This window comes from Thermobia domestica, chromosome 15 (genome assembly GCF_964235325.1).
Source record: "Thermobia domestica chromosome 15, izTheDome1.hap1.1, whole genome shotgun sequence".
NCBI lineage: Eukaryota > Metazoa > Arthropoda > Insecta > Zygentoma > Lepismatidae > Thermobia > Thermobia domestica.
In genome coordinates, this window is record NC_137468.1 from 12,223,234 (window position 1) to 12,246,324 (window position 23,091).

The following is a 23,091-nucleotide window of genomic DNA, read 5'->3' on the forward strand; positions in this document are numbered from 1 at the left end:
GTTCAGAAAATAAAATGACTAAAGTGTATATTTCAGACAATCCAAAACCACGCTATCATCTACCATTCTACTTACAGATTTCTGTAATTCCTGAATTTCTTTTAAGCTTGTCAACTTTCGATTCTACCCTGGAGTCTTGGTCACAGAGATTAAAAACAGGAAGAAATAGAATAGAAACATCAAGGAATAAAAATGGAACGGACTTACTCAGGGAAGTATCAAGGACTTCCATTTTTATTTCTTGATATTTCTATTCTTTTTCTTCCTGTTTTTAACCTCTGTGACCAAGACTTCAGCGCAGAGTCGAAACCTTATAAGCTTAAAAGAAATTCATTAATTACAGAAATCTGTAAACTTCTAAATAATACAACTAGACCTCGATTTTGTGTTTGAATGAAGTTAATAATCAGAGTATCGATATTCGTTATACTATTATTTATTTATTGTTTTGTTTTCGGACTCTCCATACCATTTAAAACATCTTTCATCCACCATAAATATGGCGCACCGAACCGTGCCTTTTACGTCAGCACGCTCTCTAGCGTGAGGCCTTCACAGAAAAAATCGGACAGATTTAAGGTGTGTACCGGCAACGCTGGATCCGTGTGTGAACCATCTCACAACATAGAACATCAATGCAGGTAATCGGATTCCTTTTGACGCACATAACAGAATACTAGTGAGCGGGACTCCACTACTCAAGGAAAAATCGTGTATCATAAATATGCAAAAAGGAATTTCTCAGCCGAAATAATGTGCACCAACAAATTCACTGGAAATCAACGTTATATTATATGTTTGTGATTGCTGAGATGAGATATCATAGAGCTTTGTAACTATTTTGATAACAGGTTTACTTTACATAAGCCACATAGAACATACGATGACGACTATATTAAATATTACTGGGAAACATATGTATGTACAGGTTTTGTAACATACTCAACGCTATCCGCTTCCTCAGAACGTAGCAATCATAAAATATGTTCAATAAAAGGGACACAAATGCACTCAGTAGTAGAGCGTTTACCTTTGGTGCGTGGGGGGTCCCTGGTTAAATCCCTGCTCACGCCAAGTGAACTGTGTGGTGGACAAACACAGTCAGTGTGCGTGGGTTTTTTCGGGGTTCTCTCGTTTCCTCCACCATCGCACTCATTTCTCACCATCACCGTCTCCTTTAGCGTAGTCGGCATAATCGTCGGACGTAAAACTGAAAGATTCCATTCCATTTCATTTCATATAATCAGGAATACATTCCAATATGCCACGTACTATCGTGATCGTAATACCAACGAAGAATAGTCATATAATTTTAGTTCAGCAAAATACAATTATCTGTTATCATTCGTTCCGCTACCGTGGATCGAATGCGGCCCATGGAGTCAGTAGGTAGATGACTCAGCAACTACGCCATTATAACGTTCTTAGTTTTCGTAAAACCCTTACCATGTGTTATACTCTGAGACTACCAAACCAATCTCACATTCATGCAGTACTACTATTATTATTATTCATTTTTGCTTTTAATTTTCTTTGATGCTAGTCGTGACAATACAATGGGTCTACATTTTCTCCTATTATGTAATATATAGGTCCTAGTTGTCTTCATTCCGAATAAAAATACTGACGACAATTGTTACTTTCCCTAATTTAGAGAGCGAGGAATCTCCGGAGGAGCGGGCAACCGAAAATGGCAAGTACAACCCAGTTTCCCAGGAGAATGACCGAAAACCGAAGACAGAACCAGTTTCCGAGCCAGAGGTGAAGAAACGAGAGGAAACTGATGAGGAAGACGCTGCTTATGTCCATGATTCGCCGAAGTCGGATATTGTTTTGAGAGAGGAGCTTCCACCGTATTTGCCTGCTATTCAGGGATGCAGAAGCGTCGAGGAATTCCAGTGCCTTAACAGGTAAATACTTCTTGTACAAATTGGCTTTCTTTCATGCCTCTTTCTAACATTAATGCATATATAACCAAACCTTCACCATTCCATTTGTCTTCGGATTTTAGTCCTGTTTCATATATCGCATATGACCCATTCCAATTTAAAATTTAAAGGCTAATTCAAAGATGGTGGCCACCAACATGACAATCTACTTCCCCAAACCCAAATTATTTCTCCCTTGTCTTGACATGTTCCTATCATGACTACTTGTAGCCAGTTCAACACGCCTTTCTATTTTGTACGAAATGGTAACGTACGTTCTACTCACTCTGTACTTTGTTCAGTAATGAATTGAACTTAGCTCGGAGTGCCTTAAAGTTAGGTATTTTAAAAATGTTTTCGAAGCTTTAGATAAAACTAAATCTACGATTTCTTTTAAATATATGTTCAACAATGGGTTGGCAGCACTAGCATTGCAGATAGGAAGTTTTGTAGCAGTAACCTTCATGACCCCCATTTGCCTTTGTAACAGCGGGATTTGCAACCGTTATATAGTTAATATTGTAATGTAACATTATAATAATAGTATAATATTACAAATATTGTAAATGTATTATAGTTAATATTATAGAGTGATGGTACACGGAGTTTTCCCCTCACCATTTATTATGAAAAAAACAGTTTTGTATTTGTCTCTTAAAGTTCTTTTTAATACGTACAGTTGGACCTCCTGCCCATTGCAGCTCGGAGGTGTAAGGCTTGCTGGTTCAGAATGATCGTGGTCGTTGTAGGTGGGTCTAAAGGAACCTCTGCCCGTTGCAGCTCAGAGATAGGGTAATTCTCCTGCCCGTTGTAGCTCAGAAACAGGTGTGGATGCCTCTTCCCCGTTGCAGCTCAGAGGTAGGGTAAGATCTCCTGCCCGTTGTAGCTCAGAAACAGGTGTGGATGCCTCTTCCCCGTTGCAGCTCAGAGATAGGGTAAGATCTCCTGCCCGATGTAGCTCAGAAACAGGTGAGGATGCCTCTTCCCCGTTGCAGCTCAGAGATAGGGTAAGATCTCCTGCCCGTTGTAGCTCAGAAACAGGTGTGGATGCCTCTTCCCCGTTGCAGCTCAGAGGTAGTTAAGATCTTCTGCCCGTTGCAACTCGAAGATAGGTGAGGATACTTCTTGCCCGTTGCAGCTCAGAGGTAGGGTTAGAGGAGTCTCCCCTCCCCGTTGCAGCGTGGAAAGAAGGGAGTATGTCTTGCCGGTTGTAGCTCAGAGATAGATAGGGGATGATCAGTTAACAACTGATGTCTTCTGCCTCGAGGCGTCCGTTTATATAGCCGGTCTTGGGAGGCGGAGCTTGTGGAGGGGTGGAACGGGTCTTCTTCGGATCTCTTCGTATTCTCTTCGTGCTCCATCGATGATGATGGTATCCGTTGTCTGCTTGCTGAGACCAGCCATCCTGAATGTGGTTTTGCGCTGGGTTTTTCCTCATTGGCACCAGGCAAATGCCGGGGTGGTACCTAACTTGTAGGTCCCACGCCACTTGCTGGTGCTGGTACCGAAGCACGTGGTTTTGTGTACTAATTTGAAAGAACATTGCAATATGCTTTGCATTCTTAGCTGCTGTGTGTTGGGGGGCTCCGCGTAGTGTAATTGCTAACGCTCTCGCCTTTGGTGCGAGCGGTCCTGGGGTTGATTCCCGATGGGGGCACTCGGTCGAAAAAGTGTAAAAACCTTTTTGAGACCAGCCATCCTGAATGTGGTTTCGCTGGGTTTTTCCTCATTGACACCAGGCAAATGCCGGGGTGGTACCTAACTTGTAGGTCCCAGGCCGCTTTCTTCCTTACCTCCTCTTTTATAACAAAATGATAAGAATACACTATCGTATGAGTAGAATTCTATGTAAAAATAAGAATGGAAAAGCTTGAAATTTCTTTTTCTAGATCAAAAATATGCCCTTAATTATATTGGCAAAATAACTGACTGTCTCGACACGTTGAAATAATTTACCTTTCCATGCCAGTTATTCTTCTTTCCAAATAGTCATAATTAGAAAAATGTACAAAATAGTTCTACATACCATAGTCCAAATCGTGTTATTCAGAATGTTCTGTTCGATTCCATGTATCGTAAGTTAAAACATCCATCACTCGCATTGTTAAATTTAGTATAACGGAAGTATTTCCTTTACCAAATGAATAAGTACTTCAAACATTTTCTGAATTGAATTCCACTAAACCAGCGTTTCCCAACCTTTTTCAACTTGCGGCACACTTCAGTGTAACTTGAATTCGCGCGGCACACATATTATTATTATTATTATTATTATTATTATTATTATTATTATTATTATTATTATTATTATTATTATTTGAAGTATTAGTATTTTTTTCTGATTACTGGCATCCTTCTTACAGAGAAGAAAGCTCGATTATTGTTTTTTGCCCGTGGTAAATCATTATGCTTATTTTTCATTTTAATTTAAAAATAGAAAACAACTGCAAACAGATATAGGGCTCAAGTTGTTAAAAATACACTTTCTTTTTCGAAAACTGTATCCAACCTTTCATTAAGAAGGAGGATCAGTAAGTAACGAACGAACAAACAAATCCCTTTTACTTTTAAAACACAAATGTAGGTAATTCGTATGCATGTTTACTTTGCCGGAAGGATTGAATAATATTTTTAAATTTCAAGTTAGGAAATAGTCTGCAACAATAAAGTAGCAATAATGGTCATAACAATGATAACAAATACTTTTTTCCAAAATTAGAAATGTGCAGAAAAATGTTCTACAGAAAAGTAACACAGTATGAAACTTTAAATTTTAGATTCATAGTAGTAATGTGAAATACAAATATACCTTTTTCTCAATGTCTTGCAATTTGATTGCTATAGAATTAATAATTTTGTTTCGATTTCCTCGCGGCACACCACTGTACCGCGGCACACCGATTGGGAAACGCTGCACTAAACCATAATTTCATATCTTCAATACAATAGCTTATGGGTAGCTACATAATTTAATATTGTAAAGCCATATCTAAATTAGATGTAGCTGAGGTTACTTGTTCCTTACAACAGACGAACAGGTGGAACTCGGACTCGGAGGTCGCAACCTTGAGGTCAGTACCTGCCCGCCTCTCAGCTCAAGATGACCTGCAGCTTGCGTCATCTATATGCATGGTTCTTGAACCCTTAATACAGGCGAGTAAGCTATATGCAGCTGTTGCCCTCCTTTGATTGTTTTCTTTTTCGTGGAAAAAAAAATCTCTCAACAAATGTAAGTGTAATGATTCCTCTGATAATGTCTTCTTTTTTCTTATAGGATCGAAGAAGGAACTTACGGCGTTGTGTATAGAGCAAGAGACAAGAGAACGAACGAAATAGTTGCTCTCAAGAGGTTGAAAATGGAGAAGGAAAAGGAAGGATTTCCTATCACTTCGTTAAGAGAAATTAATACTCTACTAAAGGTATGACTAAAATCCTTCATTTCACATGTATCCATCAATTTTGGAAAATAGTTACAAGTGGGAGCTGAATAATTAATGTCTTTAAATAGTTACTTCGAAGAATATTTTTGTGTAAAATTTTTCATTCAGAAATAAACTGTCTCCTTCTGTCGTGGCTCCTTGGCACTATAGGAAGACAGAGCGGTTTATATCGGAGGAATATAAATTGACGTGTAAACGACATGTATTGAGTCAGAGACAAAAGTTCGTTCTATTTGGTAAAATTTATTTTGGGAATAACGGCTCGAACGTACAACAGTGATATGGCTGGAACGTACAGAAAGTTATGTTCTTTATAATTTATTGAAAACTGTACTCAAATTGTCCTTCCATTGTGAGGTTATTTAGGAAACTAACTTCATCAAACAGAAAGAACTTTTGTCGCTGACTGTACAAGTGACTACTGGTATCTGTATAATAGAACTAAAATTATACAGCTGTGTAATAGAAATAAAATTATACGCTCCATTTTCGTAGCGCAACTCACAAAGACAGCTTCGTTTAAGACGTTCTCAACAATCGTGTAGCAACAAACTTAAACTTGGACTGAGTCAACAGTGAGAATTAACTTAACTGGCGTGTGAAAGTGAAGGCAGCAGCATTGTCGGTTCGTGTACAGTGTTGCAAGTCTCAGTACTTTGGGCCACGTACTGCAAATTGAAAAATGAAAGGAATATAAGTTTTACGTTCCACGATTATGCCGGCTAGACTAAAGGAGACGGTGATTATGAGAAATGAATGAAATGGTGGAATGAAGAAAGTGGGAGGAAACGGGAGAACCCGAGAAAACTCACGCACACGGTGTTTGTCCACTCAAAGTTCACTTAGCGGGATCTGGGATCGAGCCCGGGATCCCACGCACTAGAAGTGAACGCTCTACCACTGAGCCACCGCGGCCCCCAATTCTACAAGTTGAAAAGTTGCCAGTACGTGATCTTCCGCTACTCCCGTAGTGATCACGTAAGAATTTCTTTTATCACGTCTTTAATAAGGCAATGTCTTCTCAGATAATAAATTAATCAGGTGCTTTCCTTCTCTTCGGCTATCTTCAGTATTCTCTTCCCAGTTTCTGTTTACACTTCATTGATCCCAGCTGATTGTTTCAATTCTTCTCCACACCGACATTTCGAGCTCTTCCATTTATTTTTCATTTCTTGTTATATAAAAAAAAATGTTCACTTTCTACTCTAATACTTCTCTCAGTAAATCGATGAGTTTCTCTTGTAACTGTATATCCAGCAACTCACAAAATGCACTTGGTTTCTTCTTCCGAAAGGCTTGACGCTTCATATGTATTCTTGCTTTATTCTCCACTCTTATGAGTGTGAGATTGCGCTGAAAGATGTGTGTGCGTCAAGAGTCGCGCAAATGTAGTACATTTCTTGTCAAGATCCACAAGAATTCTCATTAGCTGTAGTCGAAACTCATTCACCGTATGTAGATTGTAAGTAGAATATACAATATAGAACATTTGTAGTCCACTCCTTAACTAAAAAATTTTTCTATTCTTTACAGGCTCAACATCCAAATATAGTAACGGTTCGTGAAATCGTTGTAGGAAGTAATATGGATAAAATATTTATAGTAATGGATTACGTAGAACATGACCTGAAGTCACTTATGGAAACGATGAAGCAGAAAAAGCAAGTTTTTATACCAGGTCTGTATTTGTTAATATGATGGATATATCTGTTTCAATATTACTAATGCTTCATTAGAAAAAGTTATTGGCGATGGCCGAATCACATGAATTCATGTATTTGGTAGGATAGATAAAGTGAAAGATGATAGAATTTATGATTGAGCAATTAGTACTTGATACGAAGCATTTTACATATGGTATTTTTCATAGCATTAGGATGCACTGTCTTTACTTCCTTATTATAAAGCATAACGAGCGTAGATGAACAAATAGCTCTCTTGCTTCGCAGTTCGGATTTCTCGGGTTGAACCTGTTTCTTTGGTAATGTTTTTCCCCTCAGTTTTATTACCAGGCTGTTACTGGAGTGGTACTTTTAAATGTAGACCCAGATTGACTTTCTTTCAATCTCCTATTTTTAATGATTCCAATGTAAAATGCCCTCATTGTATCAGGAACTTCCTTAAATAAGTAAGTACAGAAGTTGATTCATTTATATTGAGCTGAAGTCAATGTGCACAACCCACCGGTGTGAGATTGTCACGAGGCAAACAACAGTATCTTGTTAGTACCGTAGTAGAGCAGTATGGTGGAGCGGAGTCTGATGACACCGAAACATAACCGCTTCTGGGAAGGATTCATTGTAACTTCTTTTCGACGCCAAAATGTTTTCACACATCGTAAAAATGTGTAAATTGCGTAATTTTCTTGTAGGTCATGCCACTCTTGAATCGTATTGTACGGAAATATGTAGCACAGAATCCTGGACCCACCACACGAGCAGCTAGAAACCGACGTCCCGTAAAGAGGACTTCGGCGTTATTGCATGTGGTTTGGCGTATGGTGACCTCCAAAAATTCCCCCACACATCGTGCAATGGCCAGCAACCGCTGCACATCGCAGGGGACAATCAACCGTGTCATTCACAAGGATTTACACTCATGGTCGTTTACAAGAGCAGTGTGGACATTCTGAAAAAGTGTCATGTTGCTGAGCGAGGAAGGAACTGCTGGAGGCTATATGAATGTCATCTCGCGGGTAATCGGTGGAAGTTTGTTGTTACCCTTGATGATGTGTGGATTTACCTCACAGGCTGCCATTACATATAGACCTGTTGACGCCAAGGGGAGAAGCATATTTTTCCACCATTGCACAAAGAGTTTCCGAAAATGGTTCATTATTGTTGTCGGGTTTTCGTACAGGAGCAAACTGCGTCTCCGAAATGTGAAAGGAAACGTCAAAATCAATGCTACTGTCCAGACTGAAATGTACCCAGTATTGTACGGACAAGACGTGAACCAGATTGAGCTGGCCCAAGACAAATCATCCAACTACACTGCGAAAACATCGCTGGAATTGTATCGCCGTATGAAACAGAAAACTGGAATTTCGGCAGTTCCCTTTTCTGATATCTCTGTCAAGAGTCCTGATGCCAGTCCAATGAACTATTGGTCTCCTCAAGCGGCACCTGTCCCATCGTCGAGTCCACACCGTCCACGGTATGTAAAAAGCATTATTAAAAAAAAAAAAAAAAAAAAAAAAACTCATGGTCCAGCTGCAAAGGAAACTCTGATGTTACGTTGTTCAGAAAGACTCGATCAAAATATTTGCAAAGAATCGATTTCCCTCCTACCATTTATTGATTTCGGTTTTTGATGGTGCATTTTGGCATACTGATGACCGCTTCGAAGACTCTGACAAAGAGGAAGCATCTGTGTAGTAATAATAATTGTCCTACATTCTTTTGGGGAAGGGAGTTTAATGCTATGTTAATATGGTATTTGTTTAACATAGGCTCTAATTTCGTAGTTATTTTTAATAAAGTACCTAAAAACAAGTGGTCAAGAGAGGAAAGTGTATTCTGATTGCTAAAAATACTGTCTTTAGATATGACTATGTTTAATGTTATAAAAGCGTTACTAAGAGTATTGTACGGCGTAGAAGTAACCTGATTATTTTTATTTTGTAGGTGAGATCAAGTGTTTGATGCAGCAGCTGTTGCGAGCAGTCGCCCATCTTCATGATAATTGGATTCTTCACCGTGATCTCAAAACTTCCAATCTTCTATTAAGTCATAAGGGAATCTTGAAAGTAGGAGATTTTGGTCTGGCAAGAGAATATGGCTCCCCGTTAAAGCCTTACACTCCAATTGTTGTCACCCTTTGGTATCGATCGCCAGAACTTCTTCTTTGTACAAAGGTTAGTCATTTTATACGAAGAAAAAGTTGTTTCTTAGATGTAATCTCTTGTGCATAGTCGGTAGGAAAAGTAGTTTTTTTTTTTTTGGTCAATTTCAAAATCCAACAAGACTAACTTGAACACTGTTTGCGCTAAATTATAGAGAAGCACATCTTCTCTGCGATAAAGAAGACTGCTCAGAGTAGTTTATTGAAGTCGCCACACACGTTCTGGAAATCCGGAGAGAAATAACTGTATAGTTATTTCTTCAAGGAGTTTTGAATTCGATCGAAAAAAATCTTGCCGACATACCTTCAGGAAATCCGGAGAGGAATAACTGTGCAGTTAGTCTTCTCCAGCATTCCTGAACGTGTGTGGGCAAAAACTGCACAGTTTTTCCTCTGTGCAGGTCGCCGGAGGGGAATAACTGTCGGATTTCCAGAACGTGTGTGTGTGCAAAAACTGTGCAGTTTTTTTCTTTTCAAATTGGGCTGTTCAGGCCGAGTTGATCGAAGCGAAATTCGATTCTAGATAACTGTATAGTTATTCCTCTCGAAATTTCCGGAAACAGTGTGGTAAGCTGCTGAAGAGGAAATCTCGGCAACGCTCCGGGCGGTCGTGTATAGTCAAAACTGCACAGTTATTGAGAATAGGATTTCGCTTCGATCAAATCGGCCTGAACAGTTCAGCTAGAGGAGGAAATAGTGCGCGGTTTTCGCCCGGAACGTGTGTGCCGATCTCTAGTTTCAAACCTGTTGGCAGAAGAGCGTGAGAGGGTTGGCACAATGGGTATTCGCTGACAAATAAGTGGACTCTTTCTGCCAGATTTTTTAAATCAATAATTTCTACTTGACTTAATTATAACCCTATATTCTTTGCTTTAAATAACTTCAAGAGTCAGGTAAATTTACTAGTCGAGAATGACATTACTATATAATAAATTCAAAGGTACTCATTCATCTTCCTCCAAATTCTCGTAGATCGTTTAAAAAATCATATTAAACGTCGAATGTTCGTTGGAACCTGCCAGAATTATCAAGGTTTAAGAAAGGAGCAATGATTTGGTAAGGATAGGTATATGGAAGTTAAATGAAATAAAATTAAACTTTTTCCAAGCAGTAATTGCTTAACATTCTTCCACTATGATTGGATCAGTAGCCATTGAGAGAGACCTTCTCCTTGATCATTCTATAAATTTGTGCGACCACGTTTGACTGGCTGCTCTGAATCCTCGCATGATGGAAGAGAATACCAACAACATGAGAAAAAGTTTGAGGATGTGCGTTGAGAATGGTAAGGGACGTGTACAGTGCAATTTATAGTGTAAAGTTCTGCTTGTACAGGAGCAAGTAGAGCAAATTAGTCCAGAATCGTTTCCTATTACTGATTTTTATTAATCCTCTATAAACAGTATTTTACAGAAATACTACAAAGTGTAACTTCTCTAATATAAGGTAAAGAAAGATGACTCAAGGCCCGACCAGCCTAGAGCAGGATCTCCACAGAGTTGCAAAGCAAGCAGGTTGGAGTGTATTAGGAATCCTCAATGCTCCGAAACAAGCAGAGAGAGGGTTAAGAGTCACAGAGCTCCGAAGCAAGCTAAACGGGAAGGAAAACCTAGAGTTCCGAAGCAAACAATAGGTTTTGGGATAGGCATCTCCTAGAGCTCCAAAGCAAGCTAGAGGAGAGGTTAACCAGCTGAGACTGATAGCTGTCGTGGTTATGTCGGCGCTCCAGGTGAAGCGGTAGCGCTGCTGCTCCCTCGTCGTCATGTGATTGTTGGTGTCGCTCACTATTGTTTCCGTCATCTGCAGCTGTAGTACTCCATAGTAAGGTGCACTTTTTTTTTATATTTTTTTTTTTAATAGGAGCACATGTTGGGTGTTTGTAAACACAAGCACGTGGAACATTACAATATTGACGTAATGTACCGTTTATCAGGACTTCAAATTGAACTTATAGATGGGGGGCCCGCGGTGGCTCAGTGGTAGAGCGTTCACCTCTGGTCCCGGGTTCGATCCCAGCCCTCGCCAAGTGAATTTTGTGGTGGACAAACACCGTGTGCGTGGGTTTCCTCGGGGTTCTCCCGTTTCCCCCCACTTTCTTCATTCCACCATTTCATTCATTTCTTATAATCACCGTCTCCTTTAGCCTTAACCGGCATAACCGTGGGACGTAAAACTCAAAGATTTCATTTCATTTTGAACTTAGGTATTTTTTTTTTTAATACGCTGCAAATAGTATTGGTAACATCAATTTCTCTGTTTATATGGTTTTAACGTTATGATCATACGCTTGTTTTCTTCATATGTGTATATTAGTGTACAATAATAAAGCGAAATAAAACTTACCTTAGTACGTCTTCTTTTTTGTTTCATCCGAATTTTCGGTTACACTTGCTTATTATCTTTAACTAAAGACGAAAAAATTCAACGAGAATTATTTTGTTGTTTAGTTTTTTCCTTAGACACATCTTTTGAGTTCTTCAGTTTTGTCTCCTATAATATTTGACACGAATAATAAAAATCAAGCTAAACAATATATGTTGAACTTAAGTTATAACACAACCACTATTTTCTCGCTCCGAATTGTTGGAGCGTTATCATATCTGATGTCGGGCTATTTCTTATTCATGAATTGAAGAAACCTCTAAATACGTCAACGAGTAACACTTTGATTTCCTCGACAGTGTTGATTCCGTGGTTTGTCGTGTTGAATTATTTAATCTCATAGTTTATCTAACAGCCAGTTATCCTGTGGCTTACTGGTTCTAATAAAACAATGGTTTAATTCAGAGTTAAAACCAGGAACCCAGATTTAAATCAGAATAATCTGTTGTTAGATAAACAATGGGATTACATAATTAGTATGATAAAGCACGGAATAAACACTGCCTAGAAAATCAAAATATTACTCATTGACATATCTAGAGTTTTTTTTTTTTTTTTTTCAATCTAATCTAATATAAATAAAATAAAGAGTTTGTTTGTGTGTTTGTCTGTCTGTGTGCGGCCTGGGGACCAGACGAGTGGACCGAGAGTTACCAAATTTTGGTCAGGGGTACCTTGGCCCAGTCCCCCTGATCAAGACAAAGCCCTTTTTTCAGATTTCGAACCAGGGGAGTCTCAGTGGGGCGTTTACCGGAACCGGTTTGGGAACCAGACAAATTGACCGAGAGTTACCAAATTTTAGTCACGAATACCTTGGTCCAGGCTCCAGACCAGAGTTAAACGTTTTTGTCAAAATTCGAACCAGGGGGGTCTCAGGAAGCGTTTACCGGGACATGTAAAAGTAGTAGAAAATGAACGATATTAGTGTCGAATTCATAATTTTTGCGGTCGCTGAGATCAATGGTGTTAGTCCAATAGGCTTTGACTTCCAACAGCCCCGTGCAAAGCATGGGTATATTCAACTAGTTCAAGAATAAGAAATAGCTCGACTTCAGATATAGCAACGCTGCAACAATTGAGCAAGAAACGAAAAAAGTGATTTGTGTTATAGCTGAAGTTCACCACACACATTTTATTTTTGTTTGTTTGTTTGTTTTTCATTATTTGTGTCAAAATATTGTAGGAGACAAAATTGAAGAACTCGAAGGTATGCCTTAAAGAATACGAAGACAAGAAGCGGAATGTAACTAGGTGGAATCTCTTTTCTCGTTGAAATGTTTCTTTCGTAGTTAAAAGTAACAGACAAGAATTGTCGAAAATTTGGGTGAAATAAAAAGCAGACATAATAAGATAAAAGTGTATTTTACTTTTATTATTATTATACATAAGCCTATGCTAATGCTGTGCTAATATATTTCTTTTTCATTACGACTTGAACGATATAATTGTACGCTGGCTAGTTTTCTGGACTTCATTATATTATTTTAAAGATATGATTTATCGCTATTTGCTTCAGTGATTTGATTTTAATTTTTGTTCTTATTCTGTTGCAGGAGTACTCCACTCCAGTCGATATGTGGTCTGTTGGCTGCATATTTGGTGAATTCCTCTCCATGGAACCACTGTTTCCTGGGAAGTCTGACGTTGATCAGCTTAATAGAATATTTAAGGTAAAGAGTTTTTTTTATTGTCTTTTTCTTGTCTTACTTTGTATAACATAAAGGATAAAACTGAAGTATTAAATACGTTTATCTAGCGGACATGGGCTACTAGTTAGTGTTCTTGCTTTGGAATTTGATATCCCGGAATCGAATCCGGTAGCTGGCCATCTTATCAGGTTTATCCAGGATTGACGCCAGTTCGCAATCGAATGCTGCGGCTGTACCTTTACGTATGGTTTCTGAAACAGGCCACTGCAGATAGGAAGAGTACTGCATAAAGGAAATAATATAGGCGGAAAATTTATTTCCATGAATTTTTGCGTTCAGTTTCGTTAGGAGGTTAGACTAGTATTTTCCGATTATTGTTTTACTGTTCTAGATAATCAATCAACAAAATTCCTTTCACATCCCAAAACCAACCTTTCCCGCCAAAAATGGCACTGTATTTGTCTTCTTCAGAGCTGAAGAACCAGCCTCAATCCACTGCATGGACTGTCTTTTCGATTATGGTGTGTAGTAGTGATTCAATGTTTCATCCATTGTCACATATCGACACAGAAAATCACTTTTTTTTTTTTTTTTTTTTTAATGTGCCAATCTCTTGCAAATGCGTTTTTATCCGCAGTGAGCACCCGCGGCACCCATCTCGCACAATGCTTTTTCATGTGCAATTCCCATGCAAAATGTAACCAATTCGTTCCCTTGGTATCCCAATACCATCAGCAATTTCACGTACTTTTGTACGCCGATCTTCCAAAATCATATGGTACCGAACGTTCTGGGCACTTTCTCTGCCACGTTTAAACTTGATTCTCCATTTCTTCACAGTAGAAAATGAAGGGAAAGACACTTTCGCTATCCTTGAATGAATTTCACTCCACATTAAACCTCCTTTTATAAAGAATTTAATCACGGCACGATACTTGATTTTTTTTTCCATTTCGAAAAATATAGTCACAGCAACTGAGTTAAATGACGTTCACAGGCTACTACTGGCTAGAATGACTTGCAGTTTCAGGTAGCACTTACTAAGCGTCCTACCACCATGAAAGAACAAAAATCGAGTCTTGTGCTGCCATCTACGGTTGAAGACAAGAACTTTTCAGGTCACCCATGTATATTTTACATTTCTAACTTGTCTTGCAATGAATGAAAATAACACGATTCTTTGTAAAGACAAAGAAATAACACTAAATTAAGTGAAACAATATGAGGGCTAAAAAATCACAAAAAGGAAGTTTTTGAACATCGAACTCTGACAGATAATATTTACGGGAAACACGCACAAGCATTATTAGGTGTTCGTAATTCTCGGTACAAGCATGTGTGTTCATTGATATCCTGAAATTTTGTTCGTAAGCCGAGGGAAAAAATTGTTCACAAAACTATTTCATGATTTGAATTGTTGATTAACAGAGAAGTTCGTAAACGGAGAGGCCACTGTATTACACAAATTGAAACAATAGTAGTGAACAATAAACTAAAATGTTATCAAGTGACTCATTTTTTATTGCATTTAACCCGAGAAAGCCCAGAGGGTGCTTCAGAGGCACCCTGGTTCACTTTTAATAGATGTTTCGTCGCGTGTCTTCCGCTCTAGAATTCTTCTATCTCTTTGGAATATGCTCCCTGATTTTGTTCATACGTTTTCTTATTTTACTTCAGAAAAAATAGGGTTATTTTTTAATCGATGTAAAGGCTCAAGGGGTGCCTCGGAGGCACCCTGGTCAATTTTTAATGCCATTATTCTTAATATATATTCCGTCCCGTGTCCTGCGCTCTAGAATTCTTCTATCTCTTTGAAATACATTCTCTGATTGCGTTTTCTAAACATTTTTTTACTTTACCTCAGAAAAAATAGCGTTAAATTTTTATACTAACGTAAAGTCCCAACGGGTGCCTCTGAGGCTCCTATTCAAGTGTGTACTTTTCTAATTATTTGACACTGTTCATTGCTTATTTCCATTGACAAATGATTTCATAGCAAAGTAGTGACTAGCCTTTCTTATTAATGACGGAAAATACAAATGGTCGCGGTGAGCTCAGGTAGCTTGTATATGCAGCAGGGAGCCTCAGAGGCACCCGCTGGGCCTTTTAAGGGTAAAATTAGCATGGGCTTTCTCGGGTTAAAGATTGCGTAAAATTCTGCACTGTTAAGGATTATATTTCATTCGTGTTATAATTCAATAGGTGAATTTGACTTTTAATTTACATTTTGATGAATGTTCGTAGTTTTCTTCCTATGTTCATGCACAATATTTATATTTTTTTTCTAGCATTTTCGTATTATTAGGTTTCATAGATTGTCAGAATTCCATAAAAAAAATCTTTCTGAAACGTAGGATCTTTCTAAGTTATTCTATCTGTTTTTGTAAGATGTAAATATTAATATATTTCTCAAAACTAGATAAAATCATTCAACAGGCACACCAAGTGATACTGAGGTAGTGCATGGAATAAAGGCTCTGCTTCCTTCTTTTATTCCATAAGCTAAAAGTTTTACATCTAATTTTTCTTTAAAATGTAGGTCGGTTCATTCTCATTACTACTAAGAAACATTAAATAAATCACATTAAATTAACTAGAATGAGGTCCCTCGTTCGGTCCTCGGCCAAGTAAGTTTGTGGTGGACAACACCATTTCCATAGCATTTTTCGAGATGTTCCTGTTTCCTCCCACATTCTCATTCCACCAAATCTTCTATCATCATTCACTTGTCTTAACAGGGTGTCTACTGACCTGGAAAACCTTGAAAACCTGGAATTAGCCTGGAATTTACTTTTGGACCTGGAAAACCTGGAAATAGCCTGGAATTGGACGAGAAACCTGGAAGTTTTAAAATTGTTTTTAAAATATTGTTTTTGGGATTGGTATGGAATAAGTATATTTTTGTAAAATGCAAGAAAGTTATATACTACAGCATAAGTTAAAAGCCAATAATAACTTATTCAGTGGAGACGTAGTTGAGAAAGACAGACAGACGTGAGCAGAGTGCAGGCGCTGAATGTTTTTGGAAAGTATGTTGAGGGTACAAGAAGAGACTGAATAAGATTTTATTTGTTTGGCATGGTCGTTGTGAATAACAGTGACTACAAAAAGAGATAAATTAGTCCCCGATGATGAGAGTAAGGTAATTGAAAAAGTTAAATTTCATGATCTATTAAGTTTGTGTCTTAATGGGGAATAATGTGTCTTAATGTCAGGGAATACTGGCATACAAGCTAAAAGCTTTCCCTGTAGTTGCTGCTTATTTGCATAGTATGAATCAAGCTTATTTGCTGCTTTGTGAAGACATTGGTTTACATGTTTCTGTAGCAAGAATAGTAGACAGGTCTGGAACAACATTCCGCTTATACTCCTGTGCCGAAGCTTTTTAACAGGAGTCCAAGCCCGCGGATGTCACAGTGAAGACCATTCCCAGTGGCCGAAAGGTGTATCACCGGAAAAAAGTAAAATTGCCTACATCTTAACGGAATCACTTTTTGTATTTAGGTTAACATTTTACTAGTCTTGCAATAAATCCTGTTACACATTAACAATTAAACATTTTATGTTTCAGCCATTAAAATGGCGAAAAGTAAAACTAAATTCCAGGACTCGTGGAAAGGCTAGTGGAAATGGGTTATTAGGTCCAACGATCCATTTAAAGCAGGTTGTAAACTCTGCAGAACTGATTTTGACATTTCAAATATAGATCATTGGATCATTGAAATCTCATGAAAAAGGAAAGAAACATCAAATAGCTGTTAAAGCTCTTAATGCACAATGTTCGATCGCAAAGTTCTCAAGCAATGTTAACAAGGAGCCTTCCTGTACAAAAAATTCTACAGCATCTTCCAGTTCAGTGACTGGCACATCATCTACTCCAGTTTTTCAGGAAAAAAATGAAAGCCCCGCAAAAACTAGTGGTGTAATAAAGAGTTATCTTATCAAAGATCAAGTGACGAAAGCAGAAATAATCTGGACATTACACAAAGTTACAAGTCGTGCATCGGCCAGAAGCCAAGCGAGTGCAACAGATTTGTTTCCTATAATGTTTTCTGAATGTGAAGTCGGTAAAAATATGCAGTTATACAAAGACAAAATAGGGTATGTCATTTCTTTTGGATTGGGTCTATATTTCCAACAGACGTTACTTCGTGAACTACCAGACAGACAGTCCATTACTACCATTTCTATGGAATGACCTAAACACCTAGTTTAAGCCGCTTCGTGAAAGATGATGTCTTAAAAGTAGCTAAAACTTCCAGAAAACTGACCTCAATAGATGTTTTTGATAAGGACATCTTAAAACCACGTAATCTAGTTGATGTTGGATTTTCTGCGGTTACATCGCTTAAAGGAGTGAAGGATGCCAATATATATTGAACTTTAAGAAAGAATGTAGAAGATTCTCACAAGAACTGTGTAAAAAACTTATGCTAAAATGTCCTTTAAAAAACAGTGTAACAAGAGCCGCAAATTGCTTGTCTCCAGAAACTATGACCAACGAAACCCTTCGTGAATCACGCATCACACACGCCCTGGAGACATTTGTCGAGAAAGAGCAAATAACACCTGTAAATGCTGATATGGTGAATTTGGAATATTTAAAATTTTGTTCAGACCAAGACACAGCACGAAAACTCAAATTTCAGTTACAACAATGACAGACTTTTTTTTTTTTTTTTTTTTTTTTTGTCATGATGTTTTAAGTAAAGAATGTGTCTCCAATGCATTTAAAACATTCATGCATAAGGTATGTGTACTTTTCCATAGCAACGCAGCAGTGGAAAGGAGTTTCTCCATTAACAAAAGAGTGCATTGTTGAAATTCTCCAAGAGGAGTACTTGATTGTCCAGAGAAGTGCGTTGGTTGCTGTGCGTGTTGCTGGTGACATACGTAATATGAATATCACAAAGAGTATGGTTCAGTATGTGACGAATGCATCAAGCAGAAGAAATGAATATCTGAAAGACCGCGGTGAAAAAGAAAACAGAGCAGCTCGAGAAAAGAAAGATATTAAGAAGAAAATAAAAGAGTTGGAATTAAAGAAGAAAAGAATACTAACTGACGCCGAAGCAGAAGTAGATGCGTTGGAAGAACAGGCGAAAAAGTTAAAAGGGATGTTGAACTCTAGAAGTTAAATGTCAAAAACTGTTCACTGTGAAAGTTGTTTTCTTTATTTGTTCATATAATGTGCGTGGTTCCATAACATTTTCAGTTTTTTTAAACTTTCATGTTAATATACATTTTTAAATAAAATATAACTGATGGCCAATCCCTATCCAAGAAGAATGTGCAGTAACGTTTAACAATATGGACTACTTTGCGTTAAGAATTTGTATTATATATGATCATTTTCCTTTTACTTCTAAACTAATACTAGTTTGACAAAATTGGCGGGAAAATAGCTTACTCACCGGTAAGTCCTACCAGTACTTAGCATAAAATACCACAAGAGTACTTTAAAGGGGAGTGCTTGTAGTAAAATACTCTTGTGGAATTTTATCCCATAACTTAGCGGCGAGTAAGCTATTTTCCCGCCATTTTTGTCATTGTTTATCAACACTCACGTGCTGCTACTATAATATTAGTTTATTTGAAGTAATGGTTTTGACGGAAATTCACTACTATACAGGGTGAACCTTAACTAAACCGATAAACTTCGGGAGGTGATTCTCGAGCCCGAAACAAGAAGAAAATTCCTCTAACTTTTCTCCACGGTACATAGTTTTGGAGCTACAACGTGCCGAAAGTGTGGAAAAATGAACTTCCGAGGCCTATATTTCCAAACCTATCCAACGTAGAGAGTGCAGCTTAATATCTCTTTAAGGAAGTCTTATCTGTTCTGAACATATGATTTCCTTTGTGAGATTTTAAGCAGCACTCTCTACTTTGGATAATTTTGAAAATATAGGCGTTGGAAGTTCATTTTTCCACACTTTCGGCACCTTTTAGCTCGGAAACTATGCGTCCTGGAGAAGAGTTCTTGTTTGGGTGCCGAGAATCATTTCCCGAAGTTTGTCGGTTTAATTAAGGTTCACCCCTATATATATTATTACATTAGGATATTTAAAACTACTGCACATTTTTCTCAACCGGCCTTCTGGTAGGGGATATTTTAATTAAACATTTTCCTGTGTAAAATGTTCTGAGAACCTATATTTCATTCATTTTTTTCTTTTCATCTTGTCACTTAAAGAAACTATCACTTACCATATGCATTCTCTAATTATAACCAGTTTGTGTTAAGAACTATATAAAATTGCATTAACTTATACGTGTTACAATAAAAGTCACTCTACTGAATAGACCTGGAAAAAAACGAAAAATAAACCTTGAAAACCTTGATAAAACCTGGAATTTGAAAATGAACATTTAGTAGACACCCTGCTTAATCATCCGTCTCCCTTAGCCTAATGGGCATAATCGTGAGACGTTAAACTCGAAGTTTTCATTTTATTTCATTGTAAATTAACTAGTGCCTATACACACCACAGAATTTTCTTTTTTAACAAAATGGCAAATAATTAACTTAAAACAAAAAAGTGAACCTTCTGTTTACTGCCACAACGACCAAAAGGTCAATTACCTTCTCCGGTACGCTTAATCCCATATTACGAGAGGAAAACGGTAAGGCGCTAAGAGATCGTAACCAGTGGAAAACAGAAGAAATATATTCAAAATGATGGGTTCATGGCGTGAGAACAAACCTACATATTGAAGGTTTGAAATGATGCTATAATACGAAATAAAGTTGTAAAGTGATTTTTGTTACTGTCTTTTTATTTTATTTATTTATTTATTTTTGTTTCTTGTGGATGTGTTAGGCACGGTGTTGTGTAATCCTACTAGAGAGTGATTCAAATCTTGCAGAGAAATCAAATAGGTACCTCTTCATTCAGGTTTCATAAACCAAAATATTACTATATTTGTTGATGTAAGAATATGAATGGGGGGCCGTGGTAGAGCGGTTCCTGGGTCGATGCTAGCTCCCACCAAGTGCGCTTTGTGGTAGTCACAGAGTACCACATGGGTTTTCTCTTTGTTCTCCCATTTTCCCCCACTTTCTTCATTCCACAATTTAGTTCAGTATCATCATTTCCCTTAGCTTCGGACCATAACGTGAGACGTTAAACTATATATATATATATATGAGGGTCATTTAACTCGAACTGGTAACACTGCTACGATTGGAGTGTCGTGTGGGCAGGAGACAAATGACGAACGTAGTGTGTTCCGTGGATGTGTACAAGTCAGTTCAACGCTGCTGCGGTCCCATATTACGATGTGTGTGGCGAGTAGACATTGTTAAAGTAATTGTTGTGTGAAATACCACCCTAACGCAGTGTTCACGCGTGCAGAACAGCGTGTTTTTTATCAAATTCCAGATGGCACGAGGGCGAAATGCTAGGACGATTCACAGAGGATTAGTATAGGGTTGTGGTGAAGCTGCTCTACCGTATCGGATAGTGGCGAGATGGGTTGCAGCATTTCAGGCGGTAGAACGACAGTCAACAGACAAAATGCACGGTGGAGGGCATATGCGAACGGCTACGGCCGAAATTCATCTCGCAAGACTACGGACATTGCTTGACTGTGATCGGCGCTGGACTTGTAGTGAATTGGCGCAGGAGCTGAACATTTCTTCCGGATCAGTGTTCCGCATGGTAACACAAGATCTTGACATGCGGAAAATTGCAGCCAGATGGGTACCCCATGCTCTGACCGAGGTTCAAAAGTGGCATAGGTGGCAATGTGCGCTCCTACACCTTCGACGTTACAATGAGGAAGGTGATGACTTCTTGCACCGCATTATTGCAAGTGATGAAACGTGGGGAAGATCATACGAGCCTGAATTGAAATGTCAGTCGAGTGAATGGCGCCACCCAGAATCTCCACGACCGAAAAAGCTTAGCCAAGAGCCAGCAAACGTGAAGATGATAATGTCATTCGACCACGAAGGCATTATCCTGTCACATCAAGTTACATCTGCGTTACCGTCAATGCTGCATACTATGCTTCATACCTCAGTCACCATTTGCGACCAGCATTGTTTCACAAACGTCCACACCTCCTGGAGTCTGGACCAATTCTCCTACACGGCAATGCCAGATGCCATACAGCCAATCCAGTACAGACTCTGTTACGACGATGGGGTTGGGAGGTACTGGAGCACCCGCTATACTCCCCGGATATGAGCCCCTGCGATTTTGATCTTTTCCCAAAAATGAAAGAACCTCTCAGGGGCAAACGTTTCAGAGACATTCCCAGCATTGTTCGTGCCTTAGGACACACTGTCAATACCCTCTCACAACGTGGGGCTTTGACAGTTATTCAACGGTTATCAGACATCTAGCGAAGGGTTTAACAGGCTGGCGGAGACTACATCGAAGGACTAAGCTTCCTGAGGTGAGTGATTCATTACATTCCATTTCACAACTATGTTGCCACTTCGAGTTAAATGACCCTCGGATATATATACACTGGTACGTATATATATATATTTACAGAGTGGCGCCGAACCAAATGACATTTCAAACTTGAGTATTGCGCAGCCGTAATTTATATTGGTTGGCGGGGTGGGAACCGAAAGAAGAATGTTATATGGAGCATCGGAGCACAGAACATTGTGTTACCTCAGTTCGTAGTTAGTACGAAACTAAGTCTGTACCAGAAGTGGAACGTTTTATTTTTTAGACAACTTTAGTGTTGGTCTCACCTTGTTCTCAGGAGTTTGCATTGTTTTTGGAGCTTTATATTTCACATCTAATACACTACCAATCTCTTCCAACTTCTTCACCCAAGCCAAAATAGTACGAGACGGAACGTTACCATGTCGACCAACATTGAAGTTTCGTCTAAAAAAAAACGTTGTACTTCTGGCACAGACTTAGGTTGGTTATAACTACGAACTGCAGTAACACGATATTTTATGCTCCATTGCGAATGACCATATAACGTGGCGTTCTTTCCTATTTTGGTTCCCACAACGCCAACCAATTTAAGTTATTACGCGTGCGCAATATTCAAGTTTGAAATGTGTTAGTCGGCTCGGCGCCACTCTGTGTATATATATAACACATCAGATCCTAGGTGTACATATGATGGATGGTAATTTTCATAGGTGTTTTCATTGATTTTTTTCTTTCTTTCTTTTTTCAGGACTTGGGAACTCCAAATGAAAAAATATGGCCTGGATATAGTAAGCTTCCAGCAGTACAAAAGATGACCTTCACAGAGTACCCTGTTAGCCAGTTACATTCCAGATTCGGAACAATGCTTACTGACGTTGGCCTTGATCTCATGAAAAGGTAGGAAACACGGTTCTCAGATAGTACTAGCTAATTTACACGCATGTTAATGCAATCAATACTTTGACGTATCCTATAACCCGTATTATTTCATACAGGTGAATAATCAGATTAATATTCTCTGAGAAAAGACATAATAATAATAATAATAATAATAATAATAATAATAATAATAATAATAATAATAATAATAATAATAATGAGCCTGAATTATTATTATTATTATTATTATTATTATTATTATTATTATTATTATTATTATTATTATTATTATTATTATTATTATTATTATTATTATTAAGTATTCTGCTTTTAGGCAGGTCCTGGGACTGATGAGGTTGTTTCTTAGATTTGGGCTTGGAAATGTTTCTTCCATGTTTCTCGATCTATAGCTTCCTCTTTAACGCTCAATATTTTCTTCTAGTTTTCAAATCGCCAATCACTTATGTTCTTCCTCCTATTATTCACTTTCCTTCCATCTTTCCTTCTATGACGGTATGAAGAAGAAAATTTCTTCGCAAGATGTGTCCAATCCAATTGG

At 38.2% G+C, this 23,091-nt stretch overlaps 1 protein-coding gene across 4 annotated transcripts in view; it reads left to right on the forward strand.

Moving 5' to 3' along the window:
• The window catches only part of Pitslre (cyclin dependent kinase 11B pitslre), a 172,071-nt gene that overhangs the window by 143,447 nt on the left and 5,533 nt on the right, over positions 1-23,091 (forward strand). For all 4 annotated transcript variants that reach the window (XM_081741325.1, XM_081741329.1, XM_081741326.1 and 1 more), the window contains 6 exons: positions 1,655-1,910; positions 5,203-5,347; positions 6,902-7,046; positions 8,995-9,224; positions 13,147-13,263; positions 22,402-22,550. In XM_081741325.1, the coding sequence (XP_081597451.1) occupies positions 1,655-1,910; positions 5,203-5,347; positions 6,902-7,046; positions 8,995-9,224; positions 13,147-13,263; positions 22,402-22,550 (1,042 nt within the window). The remainder of the gene's footprint in view (positions 1-1,654; positions 1,911-5,202; positions 5,348-6,901; positions 7,047-8,994; positions 9,225-13,146; positions 13,264-22,401; positions 22,551-23,091) is intronic.